The 15,568-nt window shown below is 40.1% G+C and overlaps 1 protein-coding gene across 2 annotated transcripts; it reads left to right on the forward strand.

Moving 5' to 3' along the window:
• The first annotated feature begins 1,019 nt into the window (after positions 1 to 1,019).
• LOC139142032 (MAM and LDL-receptor class A domain-containing protein 1-like) lies at positions 1,020 to 14,609 on the forward strand. Of its 2 annotated transcripts, none has more exons than XM_070711831.1 (9): positions 1,020 to 1,145; positions 1,471 to 1,705; positions 7,236 to 7,388; positions 7,741 to 8,027; positions 8,359 to 8,443; positions 9,026 to 9,187; positions 10,110 to 10,253; positions 11,101 to 11,240; positions 12,051 to 14,609. In XM_070711831.1, exons 2-9 carry the CDS (start codon positions 1,645 to 1,647, stop codon positions 13,134 to 13,136), a joined length of 2,118 nt encoding a protein of 705 aa, XP_070567932.1. In that variant the 5' UTR covers positions 1,020 to 1,145; positions 1,471 to 1,644; the 3' UTR covers positions 13,137 to 14,609. The 2 variants fall into 2 exon arrangements, with proteins under 2 accessions (XP_070567932.1, XP_070567931.1); XM_070711830.1 differs by having other exon boundaries at positions 1,022 to 1,145; positions 9,023 to 9,187; positions 12,051 to 14,602.
• Positions 14,610 to 15,568: the final 959 nt, after the last annotated feature.

Below are 15,568 nucleotides of genomic sequence, written 5' to 3' on the forward strand. Positions count from 1 at the left end.
AGAAGTAGATGTTTGGTTTTGAACCGGAAATGCCCTCTTAACAGCTACTTCCAGACACAAATTCGTGTTTATGTTCCTATTTAACAACCCTTAGGATTGTGGAAGTTTGAAATACCTGTAGATATTGTAAATATAGTTCTGCTCAGTCACGTCCTATTTCCCTTGGCCTCCGCCGCGCAGGTGGGCAGAAATTCCATCCTCCGTGCACAAGTTAATGCATAGGTGGTCGATATAGAGCTATGCATTGTAGTTGTTTTTTTCAAGTGTAATAGAATACCGTTCGATGTCAATTACCAGGCTACTGCTACTGTGATCATGCCAATGTCTTGGGCAATGACTGAAAAAATAAATGGTAATGTAGTAATGCGAGAAAACAGAGTTCATCAAGTACAACATGACGTCATGAAGTCCGACCTACAAAATAACATAAACAATCGAGGAAGCCGCAAGTGATATTAGAAATCTCAAATTGCAGCATATGAGGATGTATGTATAATATCGAATTTTAATGTTTACAAGTTATTTACGGTCAAGATTAGAATGGATTCGTCAGTAACACATCATGTTGTATACACCGCGCTGGCCGGCTGTGGATGGATGATACTTTGCATTTTAAGATATATCAGAGAGAAGAAAAATACGCGTTCTTTCCAGAAAATAATATACAACAATGTCAAACGTTAAAGCTATCATCCTATAGAAAGAACTGCACAAAGACAATTTGATATTGTATGACTTTCGATCGTGCCCTTCAGAAGTCGGTCCTCTCTCTTTAACACAACAACTGTGAAGGAATGTCAGGTGTGTTCTCACGGTGTTTATCACTTCGTATTGTTTGTTTTAAACCATAACCACAGGAATTTTCACGACATTTCCAGTGTCGCTTCAAACACAATTGCTTGCTCGACAATGCAAATACGACGGGACTTTTTCACCTCAAACGCAAAACGCCGCTATCGGTGAAATTGAAAGGCGTCAACTTAATCCGGTATGCAAATTGCCTCGAAGCGAGCGTGAGTAAAAGCGATCAACAATGGTATACTGTCAACCGCAGTCTGCCCCCGCTTCTCGCGAAAGCGCTTATAACCACAGACAGCTGGTATCGACGATTGCAACGGGAAGCAACCGGTCATTCAACAGCACGAGTAAGGAAATTCTCACACAAATCTCTCTAGATCGTATGTCTCCGAGTTCCACGCGTGTCTCACAAGTACTAAACCCAGTGAGCGTCTCGCTCGACTAGTATTTGACCTGTTGTGACCTTGGCTAGATCGTTTTCAGCGAACAGATTGGCTCACGCTGTTCTTGCTCGCACTGGGACATTGTTCAACACCTACTCGCAGTATCACAAGAGGGGACTTCACACACCACTGTGACCCTACGTATGTGTAAACACACACGAGCCAAGAGTCACCGGCAGGACATACAACACTGCGTAACTTTTCACTCAGAATCCTTTGATTATCACAGATTTCTACGGTGAAGTATTGTGACTCTTAATAGCGAACGGCTCCACCCAAAAAGAGTTCAACACTGTGGTTGTACGACTCGGGACACCGGCAGTGTACATGATCTGTTATCAAAAGAGTGATATTGACAGTCCTTGATTCGCAGATCTATCACAACTTCCCTGTATCTTCAGCGATGGGTTGCACGCCATGTTTACGAGGATCGATTCTCACGCTGTTTGTATTTTGGACAAGAGGTAAGTCATCTTTTACAGAACTTTCATATTCGCGTGAAATAGATCTAACCGGAAAATATTTCAGCATTCACTCTTCGTTACAATCACGACTTCTATATTGTCAAGGTGAATTTCAACAACTCACGTAGATTTAATATTGTTTTAAACTGACCATGGGAAAAGGAAGGAACTGCGATCATGACAATTTAGAGGAGATAAGAAAACGGAAATTATGAAGGGTAGCGGTCATTATCCCCGTTATGTACAATAATAATCTACGGTCTTGCTACCTTGAAGCTCGACGCGCATCTCTCTCTCTCTCTCTCTCTCTCTCTCTCTCTCTCTCTCTCTCTTAAACTGTAACTCTAGAACGTTTATAAAATTCATACTCTCTATCTTTCTCAATTAAAATGTAACTCTAGTATAATGAAGGACAGGTTTCGTAATCTTACATTTGCGGAAATTCCCGTGTGGTTTCTCAGTATCAGGTTATTTTTTGTTGTTGAAAAAAATGAGAATTTATGATCTGAAAGTAAGGTCGGAATGTTGGCAGTGGTTCGTTCGGTCGATGGTTCTGACCTTTGAATAACCCCGTTATTCAAACATATCGTCGTACGTACAGACATTAATCGTCATCATCGAATACCAATTCTCAAGAGAGAAAATTTAATGGTTGTCACAGACAATGAAACACGGTTGTTAGCACGCTGAGGTATTGTCAATGCAGCATTCAAGGAGCCCTATTGTTTCGACGCACACGTCACAATTATTCATGAAATCACCTTGTCTGTGATTTAACTGAACACCGGGGTTGAAAATAACGCAGTAAAATAATACCGTGGTCATTTGTTGCATGTTAAATCAAGTGTGTATACTATTATCGATAAGAGGTAAAAATACTTCAGGCAACGAGAGAGACCTATATGACCTATCTCGGGCAGTGGTATATTCTTATCAGCACTAAGTACACTGGCGTCATCATGTACTTATAAGGTAATCGGAGGGTTGCCGAACGAACTTTTGCGCGAAGATGTTTTTATCTTGACTATTCGACGGTGAAAATATGTTTCAGATTCATCAAGGTGTGCCTCTTTAACATGCACTTACAGAACAATGGTGGTTTTTTGCCAGCATGTAAGCAAAATTTGTCGGATTATATCTACTTTGAACATAATAGTCAACTTTCTATAGGAAATGTATGCTCTCATGAAGAGCAGACGACCATATCGTATTTTTAATCGAATATTTGGAGTAAACTATCGCCACTTCTTCCCTTTTTGAGTAGTCATGACTTGTCTCTTGTTCGTATAGACGTTAGGAAATGCTTCATGTGAAAATATACCTTTTCATTTGCTAATATATTGTTCCATGGGTAATTACAAAATTCACCAATTTCTGCACAATTGTGCTTGATGCTGATTGCGCCGTGTAATACAAGCAGACGACATGCCCTTGGTTAAAACAGATATCCTGGGGCGATGGTTTATGGTTACCAGACAATAGTTGCCGGCCAGTATTTCATGTGTTTTGGAGTAAAGTGTCAAAACCATGTGAGCTTATGGTTTTGTATGATGAGTTGCAGCAATGCCCTCCACAAGGAATGTGACCGTATCCATTATCTCAGTTACAATCACAACCTTGTCCACAATCTCTCCGTCACTGGTACAGTATTTTGCCATATATCATACAAAAGGTGGAGTGCGTTCCACCAACTCTTATGGTAATGACTCAGGCTGCCCTTTGACATCGCATCACGGTTGTTGTTAGTCATGGTAACCCTAGATGTGTAAATTTAGTGGAGCGACACCGCCTTTCTCCATGGCAACGGATAAACAATGGTGACGCATTCAGACATGGGTTGCAGCTCAATCATCTCAATGGAAATTTGCAGTCACACTATCCTTTGCGTTGTAGCGTCTGTATTAAAAAAAAACTTTGACCAGATGCATAGGTAGAGATGCCATAGGTTACAGCTAAATAATCTTTAGAATCAGGAATACATCTTAGAGCAAAAAAAAAAAAAAATTTGACGCTCCGTGAAGTAACTCTTCATCACCGACTGACCTCAAATTTTCAATGCGAGTAAGAAGTGTAGGAAATTTAGGAGCAGCGTGGCCGTATAGGTATCATAAATCATTCTATTTGATGTCCTCGGGCAGCTGGAATGCTTTATTTGTGAAGATGACCAGAAACGAGAGGATCGAAATAGTTGTTTAATGATAAACAGTAACTTGACTCGTCCCTGTCGTAGGTGGCTATGTCACAGATTGATCTGGCTACGTGATGACATGCCGGCAATCGAAAGCGATGAATCTGGTCGTACTCTGACACCGTGCGACGGTATAGTGAAAATAATTCAACGTTGTATGTTTGACTTCTGTTTTAATATACTATCTGAGTTGTACGTGAAACGTGCCATTTATCGGCATAGTGGGTGGAGGGACTGAGTTAACGGTTACTGCATGGAGGTCGTCTCACTTGAACCATGGATGTAAACGATAGCATCCATGTTTGTACCTCCATGTTTTATGGTACGTGCAGGGGTTAGATTTGTGGCTGTTAAATAAAGGGGTAGCCACCGTCCCTCGTGGGTGGAGGGACGGTGGTGTAGCGCATTCATGGCAATTGTGATGTTTTGGGATAAGTATAGGACAACGCTATAAAATGAGGGTGAGGGGTGTTTCCTACTAAAGTCTATGTATGAAGGCAGTCAATACATGTAGACATTACCATGGATGTAGAAAGAGAGAATTGCCAACGCGGAGAAATGTCTTTAACTTGGCGGGGGTTTTGTTTTTGAAAAGAAATACTTCCTCGTGTTTGGAGAATGACGTCATCGCATGCTCGCTTCAGCACAACTGCTGAACAAACAGGTGGTGGAATCAGATTGACCACGCCATGCAGGTATTTAGGATTGTCAGGGTCACGAGAAAGCTTCGTCGAGGACAAATACCTGTTTTGGGTGCGACTGAACGCGGTCGACGCACCATAGCGGAGTTCACGTGTGTTTATTTACTCGGAAAAATTGTTATCGAAACCCCTCAAGTGATTGCACGCTTTTGACTTTCTGAGAAGAAACCATTGAAAATGCCACGCCAGTGTAGGTAGATTACAAAGAACTATAAATAGCTTTACTTTCAATAGCTCACAGACGCTAAACGTTTCGACAATTAATGAGTGGGCGGCCTTTATGCACGGTTGCACTGCAAATACACACACCATAGCGAGCCGTATATAGTCATGGAATTAGCTGCTGCTACAACCTCCATATGATATTACACTAAATAGGGCACCATAGCACGGCTAGTAACAGAAGTCAGGTCTATAAGGGAAATACCATATACTCAAATGCAAAGTAAGAAAAAAATCCATTTTTCCATATATTTCATAATAATTGTACGTTAGGATAGATCTAGCTTCGAGCACTAGGTCATGGCGGGTCTATGGTTCCATGATTTTACTGACGTTACCAGAAATTCCGATTTGCAACCACCTGTTGAAGGCTACTTATAATATAAAGCACACTCAACAAACAGGAAGTTCCAGGAGTTCATTTCAAAGCATTGCAAGACAACGGCATGTTTGTCCTGTAACAATGAATCCTACAAAAATGCGGCCGAAGATTGAAAGTTCCCATGGGGTAAAACACCGTATGGACGGAGACTGCTATAAAAACTTTCATTGTTTTCCAATATCGCCTAAAATGGTCGTAAGTGTGTGATGGACAGCATGATCGCATTCCATGTTCACCAAAATTATCCTGGAATAGTTTAACCTGTACGTCAAGGTGTTCAGGGTTCATTACGGTACTTGTGAACAGTTTCTAGATCACTAGGGATGCTGACTTCGATTCTGTTGTGATTCTATTTTACTATTTTGAGGACGAACAAAAAGTGTACGGCATTATGATCGACGTCTTTTTGAAGCCTAGAGTTGAGATACGTAAAAGAGCAGGTACATTACTAGTAAAAATTAAACAAAGTTGCGTCGGGTAAAATAAATAGATGATGATTTGTTTCTGTTAATTGGTATTGTCCAATAGTGATGTGATTATGCCATATTCTTTCTTTCCTATTTTCCCCAGAACCACTTTACTACCAGATTACCACAGCAGTTATTTGATTTGTTTGCACGGTGAAAAGCACGTTCGCTTTCTTTTTAACATTTTATGATTATAAAGAGAAGCCAGCTTCAAACACCTATCTGAGTCAATTGCTTGTTTTGTTTAAGTATTGTGAAATGAAACATATTTTGCGTCCTAGCTGTTTTGTATGTTTGCGAAAACTTTTTAACAGAAAAAAGACATGCCTCTCAGATTTTCAAGTGATGCGCACGTTGCCTAAACTTTTCCTTTAAGTCAGCGCACTGGTGTAATTGATCTCGTGTAATTTCCTTACATTCTTCGAGCACAGAATCTTTGAAATGAAACGGTGGGTCGAAAGTAAATAAGAACCAAACAAAAGCAGACACATTTTACTATATATCACAACGTCGGTGTCTTTGATTAGCGGCAAGTGGCACCCTTTTTAAAGTTATATTTAAACGGTATTTCGCGCACTACCACAATTAATCTCCAGGGATCAAAATCTTGCATATTTTCATACTATGGAGGTAGTAACCCGTGTCGCCATTAACGATAACATTTAATTACTGAATCTTGTTCATCAATCAATCAACAGAATAGACTGTCAGTCGGCGGCGTTTTTGCCTCGTCGCATCTGACTTCCTGTTCTTGTTTTCGGCCCGCTTGAAAAGACACTTTAGGATCGCCGATTATTTGAAGTGTGCGACCCATACAATGTCTTAGGAAAACAAAATAAGTAGGAAACTGTCCCCTTCCTGTTATTCTCAGTCTTGCCTTTTGTCGCTGCGAAGTTACAAGTGTAATCCTAAGATGTACAACGTGTCATTAACGGAGTCTTTTATTGAGAAGAGCAGCGACAGCACATGTGTCCATCATCGCCATGAAACTCCATGTCCACTTAATTGTAAATGAGTTAAGCAAACGAAAGTGTACAAAGAAAAGGTCCAAAAACCAAAAAAAAACTATGTGTAAGAAGAAAAAAATAATGGGATTTAACTGTGAGAATTAGTTCAAGGCGTATTCCTTATTTTCAAGTCTCGCTGGACTTGAGGGTTTACATCACCAAGTTTTCTATCATCTTATAAATAAAGTACAAATTAACCATACATGAAGAAAACTTCATAGTGTTTCACTTGCGTTGCATGGGATTAAAAAGTGACTTCAATTAATGGTTCAAAGTTCTTTCACCGCAATGAGCGCCCTCGAGCGATGGATTTCCCATCGCCTAGTCACCTAAAGAGAGTATGGACTGTAATGTAGAAAAAAATGTGCGCTTTAATATATCTTATATCATGTTTCCAACATAAGTAATTTTATGTTCTTGCCATTAGATAAAACTTTCACTGAAATTTATTATCTTTTCATTATCTGTTCCTGTCAATATACCTTAACTCGTCATCTTGCAAAATGTGTGCAGTCAGAATGTAAAAGTAATCATGTAACGAACATTTTGATTCGCTATTCTAGGTGCAGCATTGTGGTGCGATTTCGAAACTGACTTATGCGATTGGATCCAAGATATAAACGATCAGTCTGATTGGCTTAGAAGTCAAGGGCCGACGAAATTACGTGAAAGAAAAGACGGTGATTTAGGAATTCTATTCGACCATACACTGCAAAGTAAGAACGCGTCCTAGTTTGAAGAGCAATTTTCAGTCGAAAGTTTTAAGATGAAATACGACTGTTTGCCAGGTCATGGCTTGACTATTTTTGCTCTTTTTTCCAAGATAGAAATACTGTCTTTCATATTCACGTCATATCTCTCCGAAATGTTAAAAAATATGCTAATTTGAAATTCTTACCAATTCAGGACACACGGAGAAAACGATCCAAAGTAACCGACAGTTAGCCTCTGTTGCAGATCTAGAAACATACTTTACTGATGCCAGAATAATTTGCCATGCTGTTTGGTTTTAGATGGTAATTAGACTGTCGAAAAAACTCACGGTTGTGATCAATAATTACTTTCTAGGTGTTGAAGGATGGTTCATACATGCAAACATGACCAGTCTTGAGGTTGGCGATCGGGTTCGCATTCAGACCCAAACACTGCCCTCTAGCGACGATGGAGCAAAACTAACTTTCTGGTATCATATGTACTTCAACGGGACATCTACTAACAGAAGCGCTGCACTGAACGTGCTGCTCCGTGGCCAGGACAACACAGAAATGCTTATTTGGCGGCGAGATACTTCAAGCAGTGATGACTCGTGGATTTTAGGTCAAGTTGAGCTGCCTCCGATAGGAGCTGACAACCAGGTATGGAGTAACGCCGTAGCACTGTGGATAACTTCATATAGTGTATATGCAGTAAGCAAGCAAGCATGAAAAATAATTAAACAAACAAGAAGACAAACAAAAAAGTTCGATACACTTTCTTTCTGACTGAGAAAAATGCGTCGTCGAGTAAAACATGACCAGATACAGCTCTGTAGCATGGAGCAATTCCAGTTGTTATGGTCATATCTAATTTCAACGTAAGCGGAAAAGTAAATAGACATTTGTTCACCCTCCAAGTCACAAGCAAATCCCTATGCTTTGTAGAAACAGTTGTCCTTATCGCTAACTCTGTCGTATTTTACAATTCTAGATCGTCTTTGAAGCCATCAAAGGCAGCTTGCAGGACATAGAAATCGGTATAGATGACGTCAAAGTTTCAAATACAATAATTGCCGGTGAGTAAAATGACCTTAAACTGGACGTTGCATCCTGGGATCTTTATTCGCCAGAGTCAGCCTATTCCAAAGTGTTCTCCTGTCGACAGACTTTCATCCAGATCAGCGGGATGGTATGGCCTGGTTTCGGAATATATTATCTTGGACCCCGAACATTGGCCTCAGCACCGTCTAGGGCATAATAGAGAATGGAGGCTTCGTAGTGACCGAGCGACCATTAGGTCCATTTATCCATGTCATATACCGTGGTTACTTGTATGTTGGAATGAAACCGACGCAACCAATTTTATCCACAGCATAAACAGAGAAAAAGACGATACAAGATAGTCTCTCGGGTTTGTGATACAGCCTCTCATATTAATCGTCCTTGTCTCTGTAAAATGATAAAGAAAAAGCGACAATATTGTTTTCAAAGCGTCTGCAATTGTTCATGATAGTGATAGCGCTAAGTGTACAAAGCTAGAGGTGAGGGGTTTCTAATTGCAAATATTTTCAACTTTGCATAATAAGCGAATAGAAATTTCAACACAAGTTACATTCCAATTTTTATGAGTGAAAGTTTCTTTCTGTTTGTTTTAGCAGTATCACAAAACGTCACGTATTCGGAATGCAACTTCGAGACTGGATTCTGTGATTTCTTGCAAGACGAGCATGACGACTTCAACTGGACGTTGCACAAGGGAAGCACGCCCTCCGGCGCCACCGGACCGGAGCATGACCATACCCACGGCGAGAGCGGAGAAGGTAAGTCGTGGCATGCCTTGTCGCTAAGAGTAATAACCATCTAAGAGGGAACTTGAAACAGCTCAAATCTTATGTACTTTATATACATTTACTAGTTCTCCTCTCTAAAGTATTCTTGAATACAAAATAGCATTGTAAACACAACCAATTATGTAAAATATATATTGGTTATTGAAGACAATGAATTCTTGTCTGGGACTTAATATTCAGTTGTGTACAATAACAGGGGACATTCCACACGTAGGGTTTGTACTGACAGCCTGAACACTACGCATCTCGACACGATCGTACGAATAGAACTACAAATAAACAAACAAACAAACAAACAAACAAAACTACCTGAAATATTCTCCTACAGTTAGAAAGTTACAACAAGAGGAGCTAGAAGATATGGGTTTAACCCATATTTCTTCAAATTTAAGACTTCGTGTTTTTGTCGGTTATGTTCACAATAGGCGTCATTTTAATGATCAGACCGACTTGTATTGACACTCCATTGGAGGTATGGATGCAGTAGACACCATATAAGTTATATATATAAGTTTATGACAATGATAATGAATATTAAACACACACACAAATACTCACACATATTATCAATTTCACATTAAGATATTATAAATGGTATGAAAAGCTGCACTAGCGTAGTACAACATTTACTATTTTCGCCAAGATCAGAAAATTCCAAAATTGATCAGGTGTCTATAACAAATTATCGGAGACAGGACAATCGTGTGTGTGGACTGTCAAATACATGTATAATGTTTTTCGAGGGAAAATCTACAATAAGGGATGAAATCATAGTCTAAGGAAAGGTACGGCTGTGTGAGCACCTGTTTTGGAATGTCTGATAGAGTGTCGTTTCTTATACCGTCACATACCACCATGATTTGATGTACCCCAAACGTTTTTAACACGTCAGGATTCTACGCATACGTCGAGGCGTCTGCACCTCAGGTGGAAGGAAACAAAGCGAGGCTTCTGAGTCCAGTGTTCGAAGTTCAAGAAGGAAACGAGGACCAGTGTACGGTGACATTCTACAATCACATGCACGGCACTGCCATGGGTAAGTACCGACTCCAAAGTGACACATCACAATATTTCTTTACAAACTTCCGAAAGACAGAGGCCCCTCTTACTCAAACATAGGAACAACAGCGAAAAAAGATAAACCACTTTAGGAGAAGGAAATAGGATTATAGAGAAGTTATACTTCAAAATGTTTTGAAAAACCCAAGGCAATTGAAGAAAGGGGGTCGTCCCGTTTGCGGCTGCGTGTATGGGACCTATATAATGGATCTGTTGCTATGCACAACATATCCCAACATCTCTTGCGCATATCCAACATTTTGAAATGGCGGCTTTACCAAAACTGGTGCAGAAGCGGTTTAATATAAATAAAGCTAGGCAATCAAAGTTTATTTTTGTAACGTGTTGTAGTGATTGGAAAGTTACAAAACTAGTGAACCATGAACATGCATCATATGCTGAATTTGCTTCACATTTGCATGACATTCATCGCCGACGGGACGACTCGCCCTTCTTAATAATGAAAACTTCAAGTACACAATCTCGCCTTCTTCGATACTATGATGATGTTGATGTTGTTGACGATGACGACGATGATGATGGTGATAATGATGGATGACGATGATCATCATAATCATGATCACCACCACCACCACCACCACCACAATCATCATCATCATCATCATCATCATCATCATCATCATCATCATCATCATCATCATCTTTCAAATATCAGAGAGCCTAATAGATGATCACCATGTGAAATCAAATAAGTATTCAGTAACTTCTGAAAACAGTAGTCAGTTCCCTTGCTTTCGGAAAAAAATCTTGACAAGGAAAGCAAAACTTACAGAGTGCACCGTTTTAATTTTTACTTCTGCTAGGTCAGTTGAATGTCTACATCCGGGACGTCACAAATAGCTCTGAAGAACTAGTGTGGAGTAAAGCTGGAAGACACCAGCGGACATACGGGGATCACTGGTTGCCTGTAGAGTTGGAATTTAATGTAACATATTCCTTTCAGGTGAGTTACCAAACTCTGTGTACGGTTTACCCGAGTTACCCTAAGTTACCCGAGTCTAGGTGAATTAGACATTCTCTTTCGTACTTTCGCCAGGTATATTAGGAGATAGGTGTGTAAAATCGAGACACCGATTTTGCAATGGGACCTTTGCCTCAAATACTAATTTGATCAAATTCGTTAATAGAATAGAGCAGTGACTATTTTAAAAATGGAATAGGTGTACTGCCACGTTGTTGAACTGATTAACGACCAATATTGTGACCATACCAGACCACGGTTATCTTTGGGTAGGGTAACCATGTGTAGAATGACTGACGTATAATCCAATTCTTTTCCTTACTGTGCTGACACCTTCCCTGATCCTTACGGGAAAACTTCTGATTACATTATATCTACAATGTTCAGCGTGTACTCGATTGGTCTGGTCTTCCTAAAATGGACCTGCCAGCAGATTGTGCGTGTGTTCTGCAAAACACATTGACTTATCATTCATGCAACAATATCAGATCTGTAAAAATGTCGAACTAGTCCTTTGTATATTGGCTACAGTAGCTTTGTTTTCGTCAGGTTGGTTCAGGCAAGGACATAGCCCTCTCTGCTGTTTATGGCTCAGGGTGACATGCATGTATCACAATTAGACTGACATCTTCAATCTGCAAACAGAGGGCGTCATTTCGCATGTCTAATCATTGTGATCGAAAGCTCCCAGGGGTGATCTTCATGAAGCACGTATAAAATTTGATATCGAATGAAAATTGCTGTCATTAACAGGAAGTAATATCTAAACTATCTCTTGCTTCGTCCGTGCAGGTGATATTTGAAGGAGTTGTCGGGGCAAGTTTTCTGAGTGATATGGCGATTGATGATGTACGTATTTCACGAAGAGTAAGCCCAACTCTGGAAATGACGTCACTGCCCTTGATTACCACTAAGAGCAGTGACGTCAACACTACTGATGATATACACCAATCACGGCTTTCTAGTGCGTCGTCTTTTGGGGCAGCAATGACGTCACCGATATTGATGACCTCAGAAAGCGATGACGTTTCAACCAAGGATGACATTCATCAATCTGATGTTTTCACCTCACGGATTGAAGAACTGACGACCAATCAGCAGCCATCAACCGAAGCTGTGACGTCAAAGTTTATGGAAACAACGGTAAAAGGTGTGTCTTCCACAGCTGACTTCCACCAATCCGGATTTCACAGCGTGGTTACGTCAGAGAAAAAATCGACCGAGGAGCGACTATCAACCGAACCATTGACGTCTACGTCGAAAACAACCACAAAAAACAATTCCATCGTTGAGGGCACTACCCCACGGAATGGAAGTACAACCAATCAACCAATATACACGAACAGTCATCGGTCATCGATGACGAAAACCACGAAGGAGAAAAACATTACAACGGACGATACAAGAGAATCATCATCTCCGCAATCTCCTTCTGATACGTTACCATCAGTCAAAGTCACGTCTAGACCAACAGAATCACAAAGACCAACCAGAGTAAAACCAGAAACAACTACCGTGCTACGACAGCAAACCACAGGGAAAGTAAACAACACACAGGTATTTGATGGACTATCTGAAACAGATGATCGCACGAGACTCATTGTTACAATCTGTTTGGTCGTCGGAGGCCTGCTTGTTTTCTTCGTGATTGTGGTAGTTACAGTTGTAACAGTGAACCACTGCATACGGCATACATCACAGTGGACTGTTAAGAGTAATTTAGAGACAAACCAGCAAGGCGTGGAGAACGCCGTCTTCAGTGACAAACAAATGAAGGAAGGCGAACTGTTTCCCAAAACAGACAATGTAAAGTACAGCAACGAAAAATTGCAGCTTGAAAGAATTGACGATAAAGCAATCGTCATCGATACTTCCTGAATAAGACCAAAGCATCTAATTTTAAAGTCGATTTTTAAAAATGCCAACTAGGTTGATTGGCTTCACAGTATTTTGGCTACGTCGCTGTCGACATCGAGTACACCTTCAAGTCTCATTTTGTCGAGGCCTACTAAGTTTTACCGTTTCTCGTCGCGACTACTGACCTTTTACAAACGCAATGAGTGCTTCTATTGGGTGCAATAGTTCCTGCGATTCGGCCATAAAATCTTCTATGAATGTATGGCTGTTGTCCTGAAGTTTTTGCTTCCGACCTATCTGGTTGCAACCCAGCACCTAATTCATTGGTGCGATCAAAGTATAGTTTTAAGATGATTGTAGTGAGGTGATGAGAATTATCGACGAGATTTCAGCGCACAGCCATCACACATATGAGCATCGCAGTCTCTGCCACTGACGACTCGCGTTGCTCAGCATCTTCGATAACAACACACTGCTCGCATTATTGGTATTCGTAAAGCGAGAGGATTTTTGGTACGACACGGGCCAGTTTCCCAGCTTACTCATGAAGTCAAATTGGACAGGAGAGTGCAAAGCTATTTGAACCCTAACCAAGGCCTATGCATTGACCACAGGCGATGCTTCTTTCAGAAATCAAAGTATTTTGTCGGATACAGACCATATCTCTAATTGCTACTTATTTAATACAATATCAAAGAGACAGACACCAGCCGTGTAATGTGAAAGTCATGAAAGATATAGCAAAGTTTAATGTACGTTTGAGAGTGAGTTTACATTCCACGTCACAGTCAAAGCGGCAAAATGATAATCACTTGACTTAAAGACGTACACTACCGTGAAGTACAATTCACTATGTTGCGAAGAGTAGTCGTGCTAGGAGTAAAGTGACCCAGCATGACACAGGTCATAGGTCACAGAGGTGCATGAATATCACATTGAGATGATGATGCCATCTTATAGGCATTCAGGTCAATAATTGTTTTCAAATGACAGAATTTAATTAGTCTCCTTTATTTTTCAAGATATTATAAAATTACCATATTTGGACAGGTTGTGGCATGACAGTGGTAAAGGTCAGTTTTACACCTCCGCCGACAAGTTAGAGCTATACGTTTTGCTCATTTTAATAAGCAATATGTACTACACTGTAAAAATATTTTTCAGTAATGAATTTAATAATTTATTTCAGTGTATATTATTTATGATGAAAATGTGAATTTGTGATAAAATGACACATATCTTGCCAATACAGCCGCCATTATTCCTTCAAAATGTGACATACCTTTCAATATGGCCGCCTTTGTGCAAGGTAAAAGTATTGTAACATTTGTGTATTTGTCTCACATACTTTCTAATCATGTTTGTTCCAGTTATAGATACTCTTTATGTAATATAAATAGATTGAGTTATTCCTCGATATTATTGAATTTACATGTCATGTAAGTTGTCAAATCTTCCAGTGTCACAAAGAATAAAGTATTTACTGAATTTTAATACAATGTTTGATTAGTTTGTATTGTAAGAGTGCAACCGTTCGGTCATCTGTAACTTCGCTTGGTCTGTAATTTACTGTTCAATTAACTGTCTGTTTGAAATGGCAGCTGACTTCATCAGAAGTAGAGGCTAATAGAGGTGGCATCATCATCATCATCATCATCATCATCATCGTCATCTTCGTCGTCGTCGTCGTCATGATCATCATCATCCTCAAAGCTGTAACTCAAGCGCAGGGATGTACGTTTGGAACACACGGGATCACAAAGGGTACTCTGAAAAACATGCCAGAGGATAAACAGCCTTCGTACAGACCTATTGTGATTTTACTATTTCCAACTGTCGCTCGAAGTCTAGCGACAACGTAGAATGATACAAATATGGCATAAGGATGACGATGAGATGTAATACTATGCGTTTTCTCCTTGAGTATATACTGTGCAGACAAAATGTTGATTTTTACCACCAAAAATATCGGCCAACAAATGTAGTTAGTATAATTCCATTTATCTGCTTAACATATATTTGTGACTAGTTATATGCATATCTCGTTACATCTCACTCACTTTGAAACTGAGGCACCAAAAGTCTGTCGATTGTGGAGAGAGAGAGAGAGAGAGAGAGAGAGAGAGAGAGAGAGAGAGAGAGAGAGAGAGAGAGAGAGAGAGAGAGAGAGAGAGAGAGAGAGAGAGAGAGAGTGTGTGTGTGTGTGTGTGTGTGTGTGTGTGTCGGGAAATGTAGTGTGGCTTTTAAAACCTTATGCCTGATACCAAAGGTGATATGTTTCCTATGAGGGTTAGTCCAGACTGTGTGTTGCACCTTAAAACAGCGTATACAATTCTCCTTACAAAAGCGATAGTTTTCTCAGGGAACCCTCTCATTGCCGATAAAAATAGGAAACCCCAAGGATTATGTTTACTTTTTAAATGTTCTTTATGGGCCTCGTATTTTGCAGTGTT

Source organism: Ptychodera flava, chromosome 10 (genome assembly GCF_041260155.1).
Source record: "Ptychodera flava strain L36383 chromosome 10, AS_Pfla_20210202, whole genome shotgun sequence".
Taxonomy (NCBI): domain Eukaryota; kingdom Metazoa; phylum Hemichordata; class Enteropneusta; family Ptychoderidae; genus Ptychodera; species Ptychodera flava.

Bases quoted from the DNA above. Each gene is read 5' to 3' on its own strand.
- LOC139142032 (XM_070711830.1), top strand. From the start codon at position 1,645: ATGGGTTGCACGCCATGTTTACGAGGATCGATTCTCACGCTGTTTGTA. The intron at 8,028-8,358 runs GTATGGAGTAAC...TTACAATTCTAG, and splicing joins CGATAGGAGCTGACAACCAG to ATCGTCTTTGAAGCCATCAA. The intron at 8,444-9,022 runs GTGAGTAAAATG...TGTTTGTTTTAG, and splicing joins TTCAAATACAATAATTGCCG to CAGTATCACAAAACGTCACG.